The 16,874-nt window shown below is 40.2% G+C and overlaps 1 protein-coding gene across 1 annotated transcript; it reads left to right on the top strand.

Annotated features, from left to right (window-relative positions):
* Positions 1-12,723: 12,723 nt before the first annotated feature.
* On the top strand, positions 12,724-14,938 carry LOC114041277 (gap junction gamma-1 protein-like). Its single transcript, XM_027859661.1, has 2 exons — positions 12,724-13,555; positions 14,856-14,938. The coding sequence occupies exons 1-2, from the start codon at positions 12,724-12,726 to the stop codon at positions 14,861-14,863; spliced, it is 840 nt and encodes a 279-aa protein (XP_027715462.1). The 3' UTR covers positions 14,864-14,938.
* The last annotated feature ends 1,936 nt before the right edge of the window (positions 14,939-16,874 follow it).

Below are 16,874 nucleotides of genomic sequence, written 5' to 3' on the forward strand. Positions count from 1 at the left end.
AATAAAAGGAATGGGCAGATAAATGGAAAAGTCAGTAATTGTTTTTTCCTTGGAGAGGCAAATAAATTAGTGGGGTCAGTTCTATATGCATACAAAGGCAAAAAGAAATGCCAGATCATGAAACTTCTGGTCTCCTTGTGCTGCATGCTCATGACAAGTATTTCTGAAAAGAATGCCATGAAAATACTTTCATTTTGTAAATCAACATCTGTTGCAGAAAATGAGGAGGGAGAGAATTCTATAAAGAACTTAATGAGGACTTCCAAATTCAAGCAACATAAGCTTTAAATACTCAGAGACTTCGATGCAAAAGTGAGCATAAAAGTTTGTGAAAAAATTATTGGAAAATGTGGTTTGGGAATAAGAAGCAAGAGAGGACAAAGGATTCTATATTATACAGAAGTTGCAGATGTAAATATAGTTCATTTTTTTTTTATAAAGAATGGGAAATGCTAGACAGGGCAGAGTTACCCCAAGGGCACTTAAGTTTGAAACTGGACAAGAAACAAATGAGAAAATGAGGGCTATAAAAATTATTACATCCAACTCTTTTTCCCATTGGTGACAATAGAGATAAAACATTTCAAATCAGCACCACAATCCCAGATATGCTGTATGAGGAAAGTAGAAGTGGCACTGAAGAAAACAAAAGGAAAGAACAGATAGACTAAATGGATTATACATAAACTATTTCAGACAATACAATTTTGAGAGTATTAAAGGATCAGTATAAAAGGAGGGAATAGCAAAAACTTGGAAATTTTTAATTCTTATTATTACTTTAAAAAAAGAACATCTCTGGGAAAATTAAAATACTAATGCATTATTGATGGAGTTGTGAACTGATCCAACCATTTTGGAGAGCAATTTAGAACTATGCCCAAAGGGCTATGAAATTGTGCATACCCTTTGACCCAACAATACCACTTCTAGGTCTGTATCCCAAAGAGATCATAAAAATGGGAAAAGGACCCACATGTACAAAAATATTTATAGCAGCTCTTTTTGGGGTGGCAAAGAATTGGAAATTGAGGGGATGCCCATCCAATGGGGAGTGGCTGAACAAGTTGTAGTATATGAATGTAATGGAATACTACTGTGGTATAAGAAATGATGAGCAGGCAGACTTCAAAAAAAAAAACCTGGAAAGACTTACATGAACTGATATGGAGTGAAATGAGCAGAACCAGAACACTGTACATAGTAACAGGCCATTGTTCGATGACTGACTTTGATAGACTTGGCTCTTCATAGCAATGCAAAGATCTAAGACAACTCCAAAACATTCATGATGGAAATTGCTATCCACACCCAGAGAAAGAACTATGGAGTCAATGCAGATGGAAGCATACTATTTGTTCTCCTTTTCCTTTATTGTTTTGTTTTATTGCTTCATTCTCATGGTTCCTCCCATTAGTTCTAATTGTTCTTTACATCATGACTAATGGGAAAATGTGCATAATATCAATATATAAGTAGAGCTTATATCAGATTGCATGCCGTCTTGGAGGGGAGGAGAGAAGTGGGAGGGGGAGAAAATTTAAAACTCAAAATCTTATGGAAGTGAATGTTGAAAACTAAAAATAAATAATATCAAGAAAAAAAGAACATCTCAATAGCTACTGAACAATATATTTTCCCCAATTTGTAAAATGTTTATAAGTATAATCAACACACATAATCATGTTACATAAAATGAATATACTATTTTAAGGTCTGCAAAGTGTTTCATATATGTCATCCCTTTTGATCCTCACATTATCCCTTCTGAAGTAGGTGTTATTATTATTATTATTACATTATTAACACATATCAGTTATATGCTTAATGAAGGTTTGAGGTCATAAGCATGCTTTCTCAAGTGATATTCCACAGTAAATCACATTTTTTCTAGCCATTTCTAGCCTTTCTAGCTAAGTTGGCTGAAATGTACAGTGAATACAAGATCCCACTGTACTTATTGTTTGTTGACTTTTTAAAAAAGCAGTTGATTTCTTTCTGTGTTCTTCTAAGCTGATGTCACAGCTAGGTGATTGACATCCCTCAAGTGTTCTGAGTGATGTACTGATAATTAGTCTCTAGATGTTCTTCATCCTCAGAGATTCCAAAGCACATCAGCAGGTAGCCATGCCTTCTCCTCAGGTCTCAATGTGCCCATTATGTTCAGCACACACCTCCTACACACACCTCAGTTGAGGTAGTCACAGAAGGCCCAGAATGTAACCACAAAGTATGAGAAAATGTAAAAAAGATTAAGAAGGAAAATCCCATGACAGTATGTGAAGATATTTAATCAATTTGAGAAGATCATAGGGCCTTGGCCATTGGGTGAAGACAACTGACACTACACAGTAAACATCTAGTGAGAGACTGAGCAAATCTGTCATGCCCATTTGTTCCTATATGAAAGTAAACCATCCAGCAGTTGGACAGTTTGAGTTCTTCTGTAGGCCAGGAGCTACATGTGTAAGAGATCATTGCGGGGCAGCTAGATGATGCAGTGGAGAGAGCACTGGTCCTGAAGTCAGGAGGACCTGAGTTCAAATCCGGCCTCAGACCAAACACTTGACACTTACTAGTTGTATGACCCTGGGCAAGTCACTTAACCCCAATTGCCTAAAATAAATAAATAAATGAATGAATACATAAATAAATAAGAGATCATTGCAGAGAGGGAATAAGGAATGTTTCCCCACAATTACCACATCAGCTATATAGCACTGAAGCTGAAGCTTAGTTACTGGACCAGTAGGAGACATTGCAAAGAGTGAAGAGCAGAAATCTATACTCCAGACTGATATAGATAAAGAAAGATTGAGGGAGGAAGTAACTTTAAGGAGCTAGCTCTGGCAAATAAGAGTCATCCTGTGAGAGGACTAGACCCTGGGAGCCCAGCGTAATAACACTGCACCCAAAGGGACCTTAATGAAGGAGGACAGAAAGGACCTCCTGGCCCTGAGACCCCAGGAATTGTGTTGCCTTTGCCACAAATCTATCTACCATATGCCTCACTACCACTGTGCTTTAAGTTTGATATCATTCTTTCAATGAATAATGTTTGTGTTCATGGGAGAGTATACTCCCAATTTACTGGGGAGATATTTTGTACCTACTGTTTTTTCAATACTATCTTAGAAAATATGTCTATATGCTAAAACCTTTGGGATGTGTGAATACCTTTCTGTAGCAGAATTAAAGAGAAAGAATTGATTGAACAAGCATGACTTTAAATAGCTAAACCATAGAGACAGCATTTGACTTTGGAGGCTCATCCAGGCTTGGGAGCATTTTGTGGAGGATGCTTGTGTGTGTGTGGGAATCTTTCTTCCTCTAGCTAAAGGGAAAACCCTCCAACCATATATCTAGCAGCATATTAGGAAATAGTCCATCCAGCAGTTTGAGTTTGTCTGTTTGAGACGGTTCAAGGCACACTCGAAGGAGGAAAGACATACTCTAGACCAAATGGTTTTAACCTTTTTGTGTCATGGACTCCTTTGGCAATCCAGTGAAACCCTTTTGCAGAAGAATGTTATTAAATGCATAAAATGAAGTACAGGGGCCTCTAGGTGGTGCAGTGAATAGAGCATCGGCCCTGAAGTCAGGGGTACCTGAGTTCAAATTCAGCCTCAGATGAAACACTTGACACTTACTAGCTGTGTGACCCTGGGCAAGTCACTTAACCATAATTGCCTAAAAAATAAAATAAAATGAAGTACATAGGCTTGCAAAGGAAATCAATTATATTGAAAGAGACGTAATTTTCCCCATCCAAGTTCATAAACTCCATTAAATCTATCCACAATCCATAAGTTAAAAACCCTTACACTCGACATGGATATAGAAAAGGAGTCACTTGATGGAGGGAGCAGCTTCAAGGAATAAAACCTGGCACCAAAGAAGAAAGCTGGCTAGGAGAAGAGTCAACCCTGGGAACTCAGCTGAGCAAGCAGCTGAAAAAATGCTGTGTTCAAGGAAAGCTGGGTGAGGGCTCTATGAAGGAAGAAAGGAAGGAAGGACTTCTAGTCCTTTCCTCTCTGCAGTGCTATGAATTGTGATTTTGCTATTGCTCCATGCATATCATACATGTTTTCCTCATTATCATATTACTCTAAATTTGAACCCACCATTTCCATGTGTTTATTGATAGGAGAGTATACCCAGTTTTATGAGAGAATGTCTTGTAGATACTGGAGTTGGTTTTTTGTTTGTTTCTTTTTTAACTATGCCATCCTAGTAAATGTCCTTGCTAAGATCTTATTGTGTCTATTGGCTGATTCTTAATGAGAAGCTGACACCACACAGGAAACAGGTGCGTGAGCTATAATCCACAAGGTTACCCTAGAACCCTGAGAACAGTCAATCTTGTAGGGACACAACCCTTGAGTCTAAGTTGAGAAAGTAGCCCAAGGAGGGTGCTATTTTACAAAGTGTAAGTTCACTATCAGAACTATAGCCAGGGGGTTGAGTTCTGTTATGAAATCTTGAAGTCCCAGGAAAACATGAGATAGTGTATTGGTGAAGAGGCATCCTATATCAAGTAACTGAAGTACTAGTCTTATCAGTCTCCTCAAAATAGTTAGGTTCTCTAGCAAAGAGGATAAGAACATAGAAAAATCAAGAAACTGAGCCCCACAAAGTCCCCATCCAGCAGGTGCGGCTGGTACCAGAGATCAATCCATGTGGAGAAATGTTTGGTCAAAATACAGACATGAGAAAGGTGATTTAGGGTATACCACTGAAGAAGGCTGCTAAAGTTGGCTAAGTCTGAGGGAGATTGAACAAGGTAAAGGGGACTCAATTTAGCATTTACCCCTTTTCTTTCTATAATTCTAGAAGGTCCCAAGAAAACAGCAGGCAGCTATAGGGCCTAATCCTTTAGAGGCCAGACATAGTCCAATTTTCCCTATGCTGCTGACCTTGGGTCCAGAATTAGGAATGTTGACCAAGGAGACCTATTCACCCACAGAGAAGAAGGAGAGTGAGTGTTCATATATGGTAGCTACTTATTGCAGAAATCCTCAGACTGTCTGGATAAGAGACTGACCACTGATGATCAAGAGATAGTAAGTAATCATATCATCACTGTTGCCTGCCTGGTTTGCAGCACTGTATAGTGTATTCTGGGGAAGAGAACACATCAATGTAGTTTGGAGGCACTAAGATTTTTAACTGAGAAGAGAAAAAAAATCTTTTGGGATGTTTCTCTGACAGAATTAAAGAAAACAACCTCATTGTTGCAGGTAATGCCCTTACCCTTTGTTCATAGGGGGCTTCTTGTACAAATGTAAGTGTTTCTAGATACAAGACTCCAAATGAACTTCCTATAGAAAAAAAAAAAAGATACTGAGTTACAAAAGGTCCTGGAGAAAAGTCTGCACATCCTCTAGTGAACTGTGTGCACTAAGGAGTCGATACCAGACTAAGACCCTGAAATGGTTGCAAAGTCATGAAAGGGAAAAGTAAACTCAAGGACTTTGCCTTTGCTAGAACTAGAGATATTGGTGAATTTGGGAATTATATGCATCAATGATTAGGCACAGAGCCATAATAAGAAAGAGCCAAACACCATAGAGTTAGCCCTTACTAGTACTAGAGAGCAGCATAGCAGGGAACCATATAAACTAAGAATGATTACTAAGAGTTATGTAGTCTAGATAAGTCCTAAGAGAAGGTGGGACACATCAGATGAAGAAGGTTGCTTGCTAAATGCCCTGTAGTTGTTCAGGATTATACAGGAGTTTTTCTGTGTGTGTGTGTGTTTGTGTGTGTGCAAGCATGTGTGTGTGTGCCTGCACATGGTGTGTATGGGTGTTTTTTTTGGTCAGATCAAATAAAATCTGTTTTATATTTGATATCTTGTGAACTGATGTACTTACAGGAGAATTGAAGGATCTTTCTGAGAGAACTAAATGATAGATGCTAATGTTCTCAGGATTTCCTTGGATCTACTTGCCAGCCAGAGAGAAAATCTTTTGTGTGTGTGTGTGTGTGTGTGTGTGTGTGTCTGTGTGTGTGTGTGTCTGTGTGACAGAGAGAGAGAGAGAGAATCTTCCCAAAGATATATCTAAGTCTATTATGATAGTGGTTAGTGCCCAAATGACATATAATTTACATAAAAATATTATAATTCTATATTATATGATAAGTACATGAGAGGTCCAAAAAGAATCATAAGATACTAAAGAAGGGGGTGGGAGGGAATTACTTTCAGTTAGTTTGTCAGAGAAGACTTCAAGGATACCTGAGCTGTACATAAAGGAAGGGAAGGATTTCAAGAGTTAAAGATAAGAAGAGAGGAAGGAAACCATTATTTTAAGTACAAGTGTCATTGTTGGAGGTGGCATAGTACCAGGAGTCCCCGGTGCCCACAGATGGTGAGGCGATTGAACTCTTGGTCAGAAAGAGACTACAAAGGACCCCTGTGCTAGCACTGAATGCTGGACCAGGCACAATTTGCCCATTGCCCTCTTCTAGGTCACAGTTTCAGGGTGGAAAGGAGCACTTGCAGTCACAAGAGAGCAGAGATCCTTCTTGGTACTGGTAGAAGTTCCAGGGATGAGAGGAACTGTGGTTACAAGGGAGCAAGGGCCCTACCTGGCTAAGGACCAGAGCACAATCCAGGAGGGCACTGACCAGACCACTCCCCAGAACACAGCGCCCTGGAAGCACCAAAAACTTTCAGACCCACAGATATTACTGTGAAAACAGTAGGGCATAGAAGTAGTATATCTTTCTCTCAACTATATATGGCACCTTCAAAAAAACTGGCCATGTATTAGGGTATAAAAACCTTGCAAACAAATGCAGAAAAGCAAACATATTGAACACATCTTTCTCAGACCATAATGCAACAAAAATTACATTCAATAAAGGGCCTTGGAAGCAGAGATTAAAAATTAATTGGAAACTAAATAATCTAATCCTAAAGAAAGAGTAGGTCAGAAAAAATCATAGAAATAATAATTTTATTAAAGATAATGACAATGAGATATACCAAAGTTTATAGGATATAGCCAAAGCTGTACTTAGAGGAACATATATATTTCTAAATGCTTATGTGTCAATAAAAGAGAGAAAGAGAAGACTAATGAATGGAGCATGCAATGCCCCCCGCAAAAAAAACAACCCCACAAAACTTAGAAAAAGAATAAATTAAAAATCCCCAATTAAATATTAAAATAGAAATCCTGAAAATCAAAGGAGAGATTAATAAAATTGAAAGTTAAAAAACCCCATTGAGCTAATAAATAAAAACTAGGAGCTGTTTTTAAAAAAACACAATAGAATAGGTAAACCTTTGGTTACTTGGATTTTTTTTTAAAAGAAGAAAACAAAATTGCTAGTATCAAAAATGAGAAGGGTGAATACACAACCCATGAAAGTGAAATTAAAACATTTATTAAGAACCATATTGCCCAATTATATGCCAATAAAATTGACAACCTGAATGAAATGAGGAGGAATAGAATATTTAAATAATCCTGTCTTAGAAAAAGAAATTTAAATAATCCTGTCTTAGAAAAAGTTCATAAATGAACTCCCTAAGAAAAAAAAAACCAGAACCAGATGGATTTATGAGTGAATTCTACCAGATATTTAAAGGATGATTCCAATATGAGATAAGCTATTTGAAAAAAATGGTAGAGTCCTATCAAATTCTTTCTATGACACAAATATGATTTTGACACCTAAACCAGAGACAGTTAAAACATAGAAAGAAAACTATAGACCAATTTTCTTAATGAATATTGATGGAAAAAAATTTTAAATAAAATACTGGCAAGGAAATTTCAGCAATATATCACAAAGATTATACACTGTAACTGGGTTGGATTTATTTCAGGAATGCAGGGATGGCTCATTATTGGGAAAACTATAAGCATAATTGACCAAAGCAACAACTGAAACAACAAAAATTACATCAATAGATACAGAAAAGGCTTTTGACAAAATATACCTATTCTTATTATAAACACTAGGAAGCATAAGAATAAGTAGAATTTTTCTTAAAATAAGTAGTATCTATCTAAAACTAAGAGCAAGCATTATCTGGAATAGAGATAAAACTAGGAGTCTTTTCAATACAATTAGGGGTGAAGCAAGGATGTCCATTATCACCATTATTTCTCAATATTGTACTAGAAATGTTAGCTGTAGCAACAAGACAAGAAAAAGAAATTGAAGAAATAAGAATAGGCAATGAGGAAATAAAACAATCACTTTTTGCAGATGATATGATGGTATATGTAAAGAACCCTAGAGAATCAACTAAAAACCCATTGAAACAATTAACAACTTCAGCAGAGTTCCAGGATATAAAATAAACCCACATAAATCATCAGCATTTCTTTATATCACCAACAACAACCAGCAAGATTTCAGTGACTCAAAAGAATCAAAGAAAAAAATGTGAAGGAAAGTGGCCTACCAAGTACCAGATTTCAAGCCATATTATGAAGTGGTAATCATCAAAATAATCTGGTACTGGCTAAGAAATAAAATGGAATATCAGTAGAATAGATTAGTTACACAATACATAGTAGTAAATAACCATAGTAATCTAGTATTTATTTGATAAACCCAAAGATCCAAGCTTTTGGGGTAAGAATTTACCATTTGACAAAAATTAGAGAGAATTAGAGGAGAAAATTAGAAAGCAATTTGGCAAAAACTAGACATAGACTAATTAAAATGATAAGAGCTGGTTTTCAAGAGGCAGAGGAACTACAGACCCAACTGTCAAATTCACTGGATTGTGGAGAAAACAAGGGAATTCCAGAAAAACATCTACTTCTGCTTCATTGACTACACTGCAGTCTTTGTCTGTGGATCACAACACAATAACATATCATCTTATTTGTCTCTTGAGGAACCTGTATGTTGGTCAAGAAGTAACAATTAGGACCAAACATGGAACAACTGGTTGATTTAAGAGTGTAAAAGAAGTACAATAAGGCTACATAGTGTGACCTTATTTAACCTAAATACAGAGTGTTTTATTGTTGCTGTTCAGTTGTTTCAGACTCTTTGTGACTCCATTTGAGGTTTTCTTGGCAAAGATACTGGAGTGGTTTGCTATTTCTTTTATTTTTATTTTTTTAGGCAATTGGGGTTAAGTGACTTGCCCAGGGTCACCCAACTAGTAAGTGTCAAGTGTTTTGGTCTGAGGCCGGATTTGAACTCAAGTCCTCCTGACTCCAGGGCTGGTGCTCTATCCACTGCACCGCCTAGCTGCCCCTGGTTTGCTATTTCTTTCTCCAGATTATTTTACAGATGAGGAACTGTGGCAAACAAGGTTAAGTGACTTGCCCAGGGTTACCGAGCTAATAAGTGCCTGAGGTCAGCTTTGAACTCAGAAAGATGAATCTTCCTGACATCAGGCTGGATGAATCAAAAGCTGTAATTAAGGTTACTGGGAGAAATATCAGCAATCTCAGATAGGCAGACAATAAGCCTCTTGATAAGAGTGAAAGAGAAGATTGTAAAAGCTGACTTGAAGCTTAACATAAAAAAAACAAAAAACTAAGATCTTGACAACTGGTCCCATCACTTCCTGGCAAATAGAGGGAAAAGAAATGGAAGTAGTGTCACATTTTATATTTTGGGGCTTGAAGATTACTGTAGATGATGGCTGTAGCCATGAAATTAAAAAAAAAAAAAACACTTGCTCCATAGAAGGAAAGCTATGGCAAATCTGGACAATATACTAAAGAGCAGAGATATCACCTTGCTGACAAAGGTTCATATAGCCAAAGCTATGGTTTTTCCAGTAGCAATGTATGGCTGTGAGAATTAGATTACGAGGAAAGCTTGAGTGCCACAGAATTGATGCTTTCAAATGGTGGTGCTGGAGAAGACTTTTGAGAGTCCGTTGGACAGCAAGGAAATCAACTCAGTCAATACTTAAATTGATTCAGACTATTCACTGGAAGGTCAATACTGAAGCTGAAACTTAAATACTTTGACCACATAATGAGAAGACAAGACTAATTAGAAAAGATTCTGGGGCAGCTAGATGATGCAGTGGAGAGAGCACTAGTCCTGAAGTCAGGAGGACCCAAGTTCAAATCTGGCCTCAGACCAAACACTTGACACACTTACCAGCTGTGGGACCCTAGGCAAATCAGTTAACCACAATTGCCTAAAAAAAAAAAAAAAGGAAAGAAAGAAAATAAAAGTAGGTACACTGATGCATTGCTGGTGGAGTTGTAAACTGGTCTAACCATTCTGAAGAACAATTTAGAGATATGGCCAAAGTGGTATGAAACTGTGCATACCAGTTGACCTGGCAATACCACTACTAGATCTGTTTTCCAAAGAGATCAAAGAATAAGGAAAAGCATCCATATGTACAAAACTATTGATAGCAGCTCTTTTTGTGGTGGCAAATAATTGGGAACTGAGGGGATGCCCATCAATGGGGAATGGCTGAAGAAATTGTGGTATATGATATTGTACTATGAGAAAGGAAGGAGATGCTTTCAGAAAAACCTGGGAAGATTTGTATGAGCTGATGCAAAGTGAAATGAGCAGAATTAAGAAAACATTGTATACACAGTAATAGCAATATTGTAACAATGATCAACTGTGAAAGACTTAGAAACTCTGAATAGTATGATGATTCACAATTCCAAAGGACTTGTGATTTTTTTTTAAAAAAGTGCTATTCACTTCCAGAGAGAGAACTAATGAACTTTGAGTCCAGATTGAAGCATATTTCTTTCACTTTATTTTCTTGCTTCCTCCACCTCCCAACATGGCTAATGTGGATATATGTTTTGCATGACTTCATATGTTTATTGAGTCTTGCATTCTTGCCTTTGCAATGGGTGGGGAAGGGCTAGAGGAAGAGAGAGAATTTGGAACTGAAAAAAAAATTTAAATGTAAACACACGAAAGTATAAGGGGTATCTTATAGGGTGGGAAAGAGAAAGATATCAAGGGAAACCTCAAGTACTCCAAAGAAATATAGACTGTGTAAAGGGGAATAATATGCAATAAAGACTAGAAAGTTGGGTTGGGGGCAGATCGGGAAATTGTAAAATGTCAGGCTAGGGGAATTTTATTTTATTCTATGAGCGAAGAGAAGCTACTGGAGATGTTTCTAAAATGCAATATGATGTTGTGTATTGATTGTTGGACTTAAGAGTGGGGAAGATCTACATTCAAAGCCCACCAAGAGCTATCTATGACCAAGAGCAACAACCTCTCTCAACCTCAGTTTTCTCATCTGCAAAATGGGGATAATAATAACTTGTAAGGACCTACTCTGTAAGGCTATTGAGCTCAAATGATATACTGTGCTTAAAGTAATCTGGAAACTTTAAAGTGCCATATAAATGCTGGAAATCATTACCTGCTTAGAATCCCTTGAGGTGGTGGGTAGAGGAAGGGGAGCCCCACATCTCCTAAAACCATTCGCCAAGGTGTTAACTTCATTTTTCTCTCCACATTCTTATAGAATTTTAGAGCTGGAAGGAACCTTATAGATACAATCCTCCCTTATGTCAGAGGAGGTAACTGTGACTAGGAATATGAAGTTTAGGACAAGTAAGTTTAAAGTGTGGTTGAAAGAGGACTCAAAGCCAGATGTGCAGATTCAAGCTCCAGTTCAACTTTTCCACTATCCCTAAGCTCCTGGCTCCTGACAATTTTAATTATCTGGGGTGGGATTCGACTCATCCAGCATGCGGGATCCGGGATGGGGCCACAGCCTCTGCTGCAGGCTCGGAATACTTGATTTCTGAGCGTGGCATCAAAAGGTTCTGCAGAACCTTGGTCAGGGACTCAAAACAAACCTCGGCTGACCAGGACCTAATCTGGCCGCCCTCCCTGGCGGGGCGAACGCCTTTTGGAACCCGACCCAGGGGAGGGACAGTATTTGCAGATGGAATCTACCCACCCGCGGCGGCTGCTGCAGCTCCCCTCTTTAGTGCCTAGGCCGAGACAAAATTCACGTAGGAGGTGTGCATGCCCCGCGGGGAAGAGGGAGGAGATAAGGAGTCTCAGAGGCGGTGCTGGGGAGACAGGGCGGACTGCACCGAGGGTCTGTGGGTGAAAACTTCCAGAGCAGGACGCATACTCTTTCCTGGCCTCGCCCCCAAATCCATCTTTTTCCTGCCCTTCTTTTGCCCCCGCGGCTGATTAGAAACTTGCGGCGGCTTCCTGGCTCCTTGCTCCAGAAGTGGCGTCCGAGCCTGGGACAATGGGGCAACCAGAGCGCCCGGGCTCCTCTGCTCTCCTCCTTTCCCTGCCTCCCTTGGCCTTGTGCCCTTCACTCCACTTCCACCACGCCCCCTTCTCTGGACTCTTCAGCCTCAGTATTGTTCCCCACTCCTAGCCCCCCACGCCCAGCGCCCGCCTCATGGTTGGGGGAGGGTGGTGAGAGGAAGGCACAGCCTGAAAGGGGATCTGTTCCCGCCACTTAGTCCCTCTGAAATACCCTGCGAATCCTGCACTTTCCCTGAAGGTCTTTCTGCTAACCCGGCTTGTGACTAGCGTGGGGAACTGGAGAAGAGATTGTAGGTAAGAGAGGGAGCGGGGTAATGGACTGGGATGTTGGGAACGACTTGGGAGAGTGAGGGTCGGGGCCCCAGGGGATGGGGGAGGATAGTACCCAGAGCAGCATCCTGAAGTGAAGCGTGGGGGGGAGTGCGGTGAAGGCGGGTCCCTTCACTTGCCCCTCTGTCCTCAGGTCGTGGAAAGTAATTAGGAAGATCGAAGATGAGCTGGGCCTTCCTGACGAGGTTGCTAGAGGCTGTGACCCAGCACTCCACTCTGGTGGGGAAGCTCTGGCTGTCCGTCCTGGTAGTGTTCCGCCTGGTGCTGCTGGCCGTAGGCGGGGAGGCCATTTACCGGGACGAACTGAGCGGATTCGTGTGTAACACCCGGCAGCCAGGCTGCCAAAATGTTTGCTACGACGCCTTCGCACCCCTCTCCCACGTACGCTTCTGGGTGTTCCAGATCATCCTGGTCACTGCACCCACCGTGTTCTACCTGGGCTATGCCGTGCACCATTTGTCCCGGCGCCAGAGGACCCAGGAACAAGAGGAGGAAGAGAGGGAGCCCATGATCAAAGAGAAGTCCAAGAAGTCCCCTGAGGATGGAGCCCACGATGGTCGCAGGAGGATCCGCCGGGACGGCCTCCTGGGAGCCTATGTTGGGCAGTTGCTGATCCGATCTGCCTTAGAGGTGGCCTTCCTACTGGGCCAGTACCTGCTCTATGGCCTGGAAGTGTCTCCCTCCTATATCTGCCAGCGCAGCCCTTGCCCTCACACCGTGGACTGCTTTGTATCTCGTCCTACAGAGAAGACCATCTTCTTGCTGGTCATGTATGCAGTCAGTGGCCTCTGCCTCCTGCTCAACCTGATTGAGTTACTGCACCTGGGCCTGGGAAGCATGACGAATGAGGGATACAGCTCTGCCCCACCTCCCCATTCCAAGGGTTTCAAACAGGAGCTGGAGCAAATGCAGAAACAGCTGCATCTGGTCCAGAAGCAAATGGACATGGCATTGCATCTGGGCACACGTCTGGCAACAGCACCTGACTGTTCAGGTAGGCCTCCAACCTACAATATCTCTGCTCAGCAAAACCGCCACAACCACGTCCAGAAAGAAACCCGGCTCTCCAAGACTGGTATGTAGGGATAATCAGACCTGAACCTTAATCCAGGGCCCCTCTTCCTCCTTGTGAAGCCAAAGAGCAATAACATTTTTGTCTTAGTGCTCCCCTTTACAGGGACCTCCTGGTGCTCCTACCCAAGTGACTTAAAGCCATTCAAAGTGCTTTTCTTGAAACTACCTTAGGCTGGCTTCTCATAATGAAAAGAGTAGGAGGCTTGGGCTTAGATTCATGGATTTAAATCTCTTCTCCTTCACCTACTACTTGTAAGTTAATTAGATTCCCTAGGCCCCAATTTCCTCACCTACAAAAGGACCAGATGACATCAAAGAACTTTACCAGTTCTAAATCTATGGTCCTGTTTTTCTACAATACAGATGACAACTAACCTCAGAGAGGGTGAGACTTAGCACATAACTTGTAAGTGATGGAGGTGAGACTCAAATCCAGTGTTTCCTGTCTCCAAGTTGGCCCTCGGGCTAATCACTGAACCAAGCTGCTTCTTCCAAATAGAGCTCCACCTACTCAGCCCTGTCACCACCCCCACTCCCACTTCTCATCTCACCATCTGTTCTTTTTCATGCAATGCTAGTTCCTTAAAGGCAGTGATTTGGGTCTTTTGTGTACACTCCCCAACCCCTCCACTTAATGTTATGCACTGAATATAGGAATAATTTATGTAGCCTAGTAATGGCATTTTGGTTCTTGATATCGGAAGACCTGGGTTTGAACCCTAGCACTCAGTTCAAGTGTGGACTTAACTAATTCTTTCTTCCTCTCCAAACCTATTTCCTCACTTGTAAATTTGAGATAATAATATTCCCATGGAGTTTTTGTGAGGAAAGTACTTTGTAAACCATAAAACATCATTTGCTATTATTACAGAAAATTTCTTCTATAGAACCTCTGTAAAGTAGATAATGCAAGTAGTACTGTTGCCATTTTACAGATGGTTACTGTTGCTCCCAGTGGTAAAGTAACTTGATAGGGCTCATAGAGCTCGAAGATGGCAGGAGGAAATAGAAACTACTCCTCTGAAGGCTAAGTTTAATATTTTCTTCTCTATTTAGGCCCTGTTTATTAAATTACATCCACAATCCTTGTTCATTTTTCCTCTCTAAGACTGAATATGAGGCCTTTTAAGCAATTAGGGAACCTGAATCTCCTTGACCAGGTGATCTACGCATAGCCCTTTCTGGGTACGGTGTTGTTACTCTTATCTTATTCTCCACAGAGCTGTGACCTACAGATGTTTCTTGTTCAACTGCAATTGGATCTCCACACATGATGAGGAGAAATGAGAGCTTTGGGATCCAGAGGATTAAGGGCCTGAGAATCTCCCATAAAAGCTTTATATTTTTAAGTAATTTTTGTACCTTTTGAAATATATGTATGCATGTATATATACATATAAGTACATACATATATATGTGTATATGTATACATATGTATACCCACATAGCCACAAGGGAGGTGGAGGGATAGACCATGATGGCCTTGTGGCTATAATTCTCCTTAGAGATCATTCCCTCCATCCTCACTCTGATACTCCTCCACATCCCCCCATACCCTAGAACACTGAGTTAACTGGACAATGAACCTGGAAACTTGAAACCTGGATACTTGAAACTTTGATCATCTCAGGGACTTACCCTACAAACGTGGTGCCATTTGGCATTGAAACCTGAAAACTTTACCAATAAAGACTTATTTTGTTCTGTCCACAGTTTCTTCCATCACTAGATCTAGATATGGCTGGGGAGCGAGTGAATCACAACAAAAACCAGCACAAAATGATTAACTGGGCTAAGTGGACCTGAGTGAAATATTGAAGTTTGAAGAAGTTTGCTACGTGGGGGCTCTTTCCCATTCTGTTCACTTTAGGTAGTACTGATGCTCTCTGGCTACTCAGAGCCAGCCCTTTTGGTACCTCCTAAGCCCTTCCTTTCTGAAGTACAACCCCTTGCTTCACTGGTACTCCTCCCTCTTCACGATTATGCAAATCTGGCAAGAACAGTACCTTAGAATAAGTAGTGGGGAGAAAAAGCTAGGAACTTGAGTCCCAAATTTGTCACTTGCTAGATTTATGACCCCAAGCTTGTTTTCTCATCAGTAAAGTAAGAGATGATGAGAATTATGTATGCCATACTTACTTTATAGAGTTTCTATGTTGATCAAATGAGAATGTGTGTACAGCGCTTTATAAACCACATATTAGCTATTATAAGTAATATATATTTCCTTCCTCTCAGGAAGAATGGGCCTAACATCAGCAACTTCTCAGGAGAAATAATAATTACCTATATTTCTGTGTATCTTTCTCACAAGATGGGTAGGAATGCATGGATTTCTGTCTATTTCCTTGGAGGGAGTGACCCATATAGATAAGATCAAAGATCCCAAGGAGTATTGGCATACATTTCTGTATCACTATACAATTAGGAAATGCTTTTTATATATTTATCTCACTTCACCATGACTTTACAAAATATGTCCTATATACATTTATCCAATTTAAAATGATTTATCCAATTTAAAATCTCATGATTTGCATGAGATGACAAAGCTGGTATGCCCAGATTCTAGTTCTTAAACTCTCCTGTGGCTATGTCTATTTCTCAATTTAAATTAATGCAAACTAAGGTGTGAATTATTGGTGCTTATCCTTTACCAAAGGTGACTTTTATTTTATTTTGCTTTTTAGTGAGGCAATTGGGGTTAAGTGACTTGCCCAGGGTCACACAGCTACTAAGTGTCAAGTGTCTGAGGTTGAATTTGAACTCAGGTCCTCCTGACTCCAAGGCTAGGGCTATAACCACTGCACCACCTAACTGTCCCCAAAGGTGACTATTTTATAAGGACTTTTGAATTCACTGGATGAAGGCTATTGATAAATCAATAAATATTTCTTTAGCCTTTACTATGTGCTAGGCATTGTGCTTAATGCTGAAGATACAAAAGAGAAAATTAGTAAGGTGATGATCTTACATTCTAATGGGGGGGTTTATATGTACATAAATTTATGTGTACTTAAATAGGCATGCACAAAAAACAAATAGAGCAGATGGCAGAGAGACCAACTAGATTTCCCATTCCGTCATTTTGCAGTTGGTTCTCACTCTTCATGGTCCCATTTGGGATTTTATTGGCGGAGATACAGGAGTGGTTGCCATTTCCTTCTTCAGCTCATTTTACAGATGAAGAACTGACACAAACAGGGTTAAGAGACTTGCCCAGGGTCACACAGCTAGTC

Source organism: Vombatus ursinus, unplaced genomic scaffold (assembly GCF_900497805.2).
Source record: "Vombatus ursinus unplaced genomic scaffold, bare-nosed wombat genome assembly UNPS02014171.1, whole genome shotgun sequence".
Taxonomy (NCBI): Eukaryota; Metazoa; Chordata; class Mammalia; order Diprotodontia; family Vombatidae; genus Vombatus; species Vombatus ursinus.

Excerpts from the sequence above, each read along its gene's own strand:
- LOC114041277 (XM_027859661.1), top strand. The coding sequence starts at position 12,724 with ATGAGCTGGGCCTTCCTGACGAGGTTGCTAGAGGCTGTGACCCAGCAC.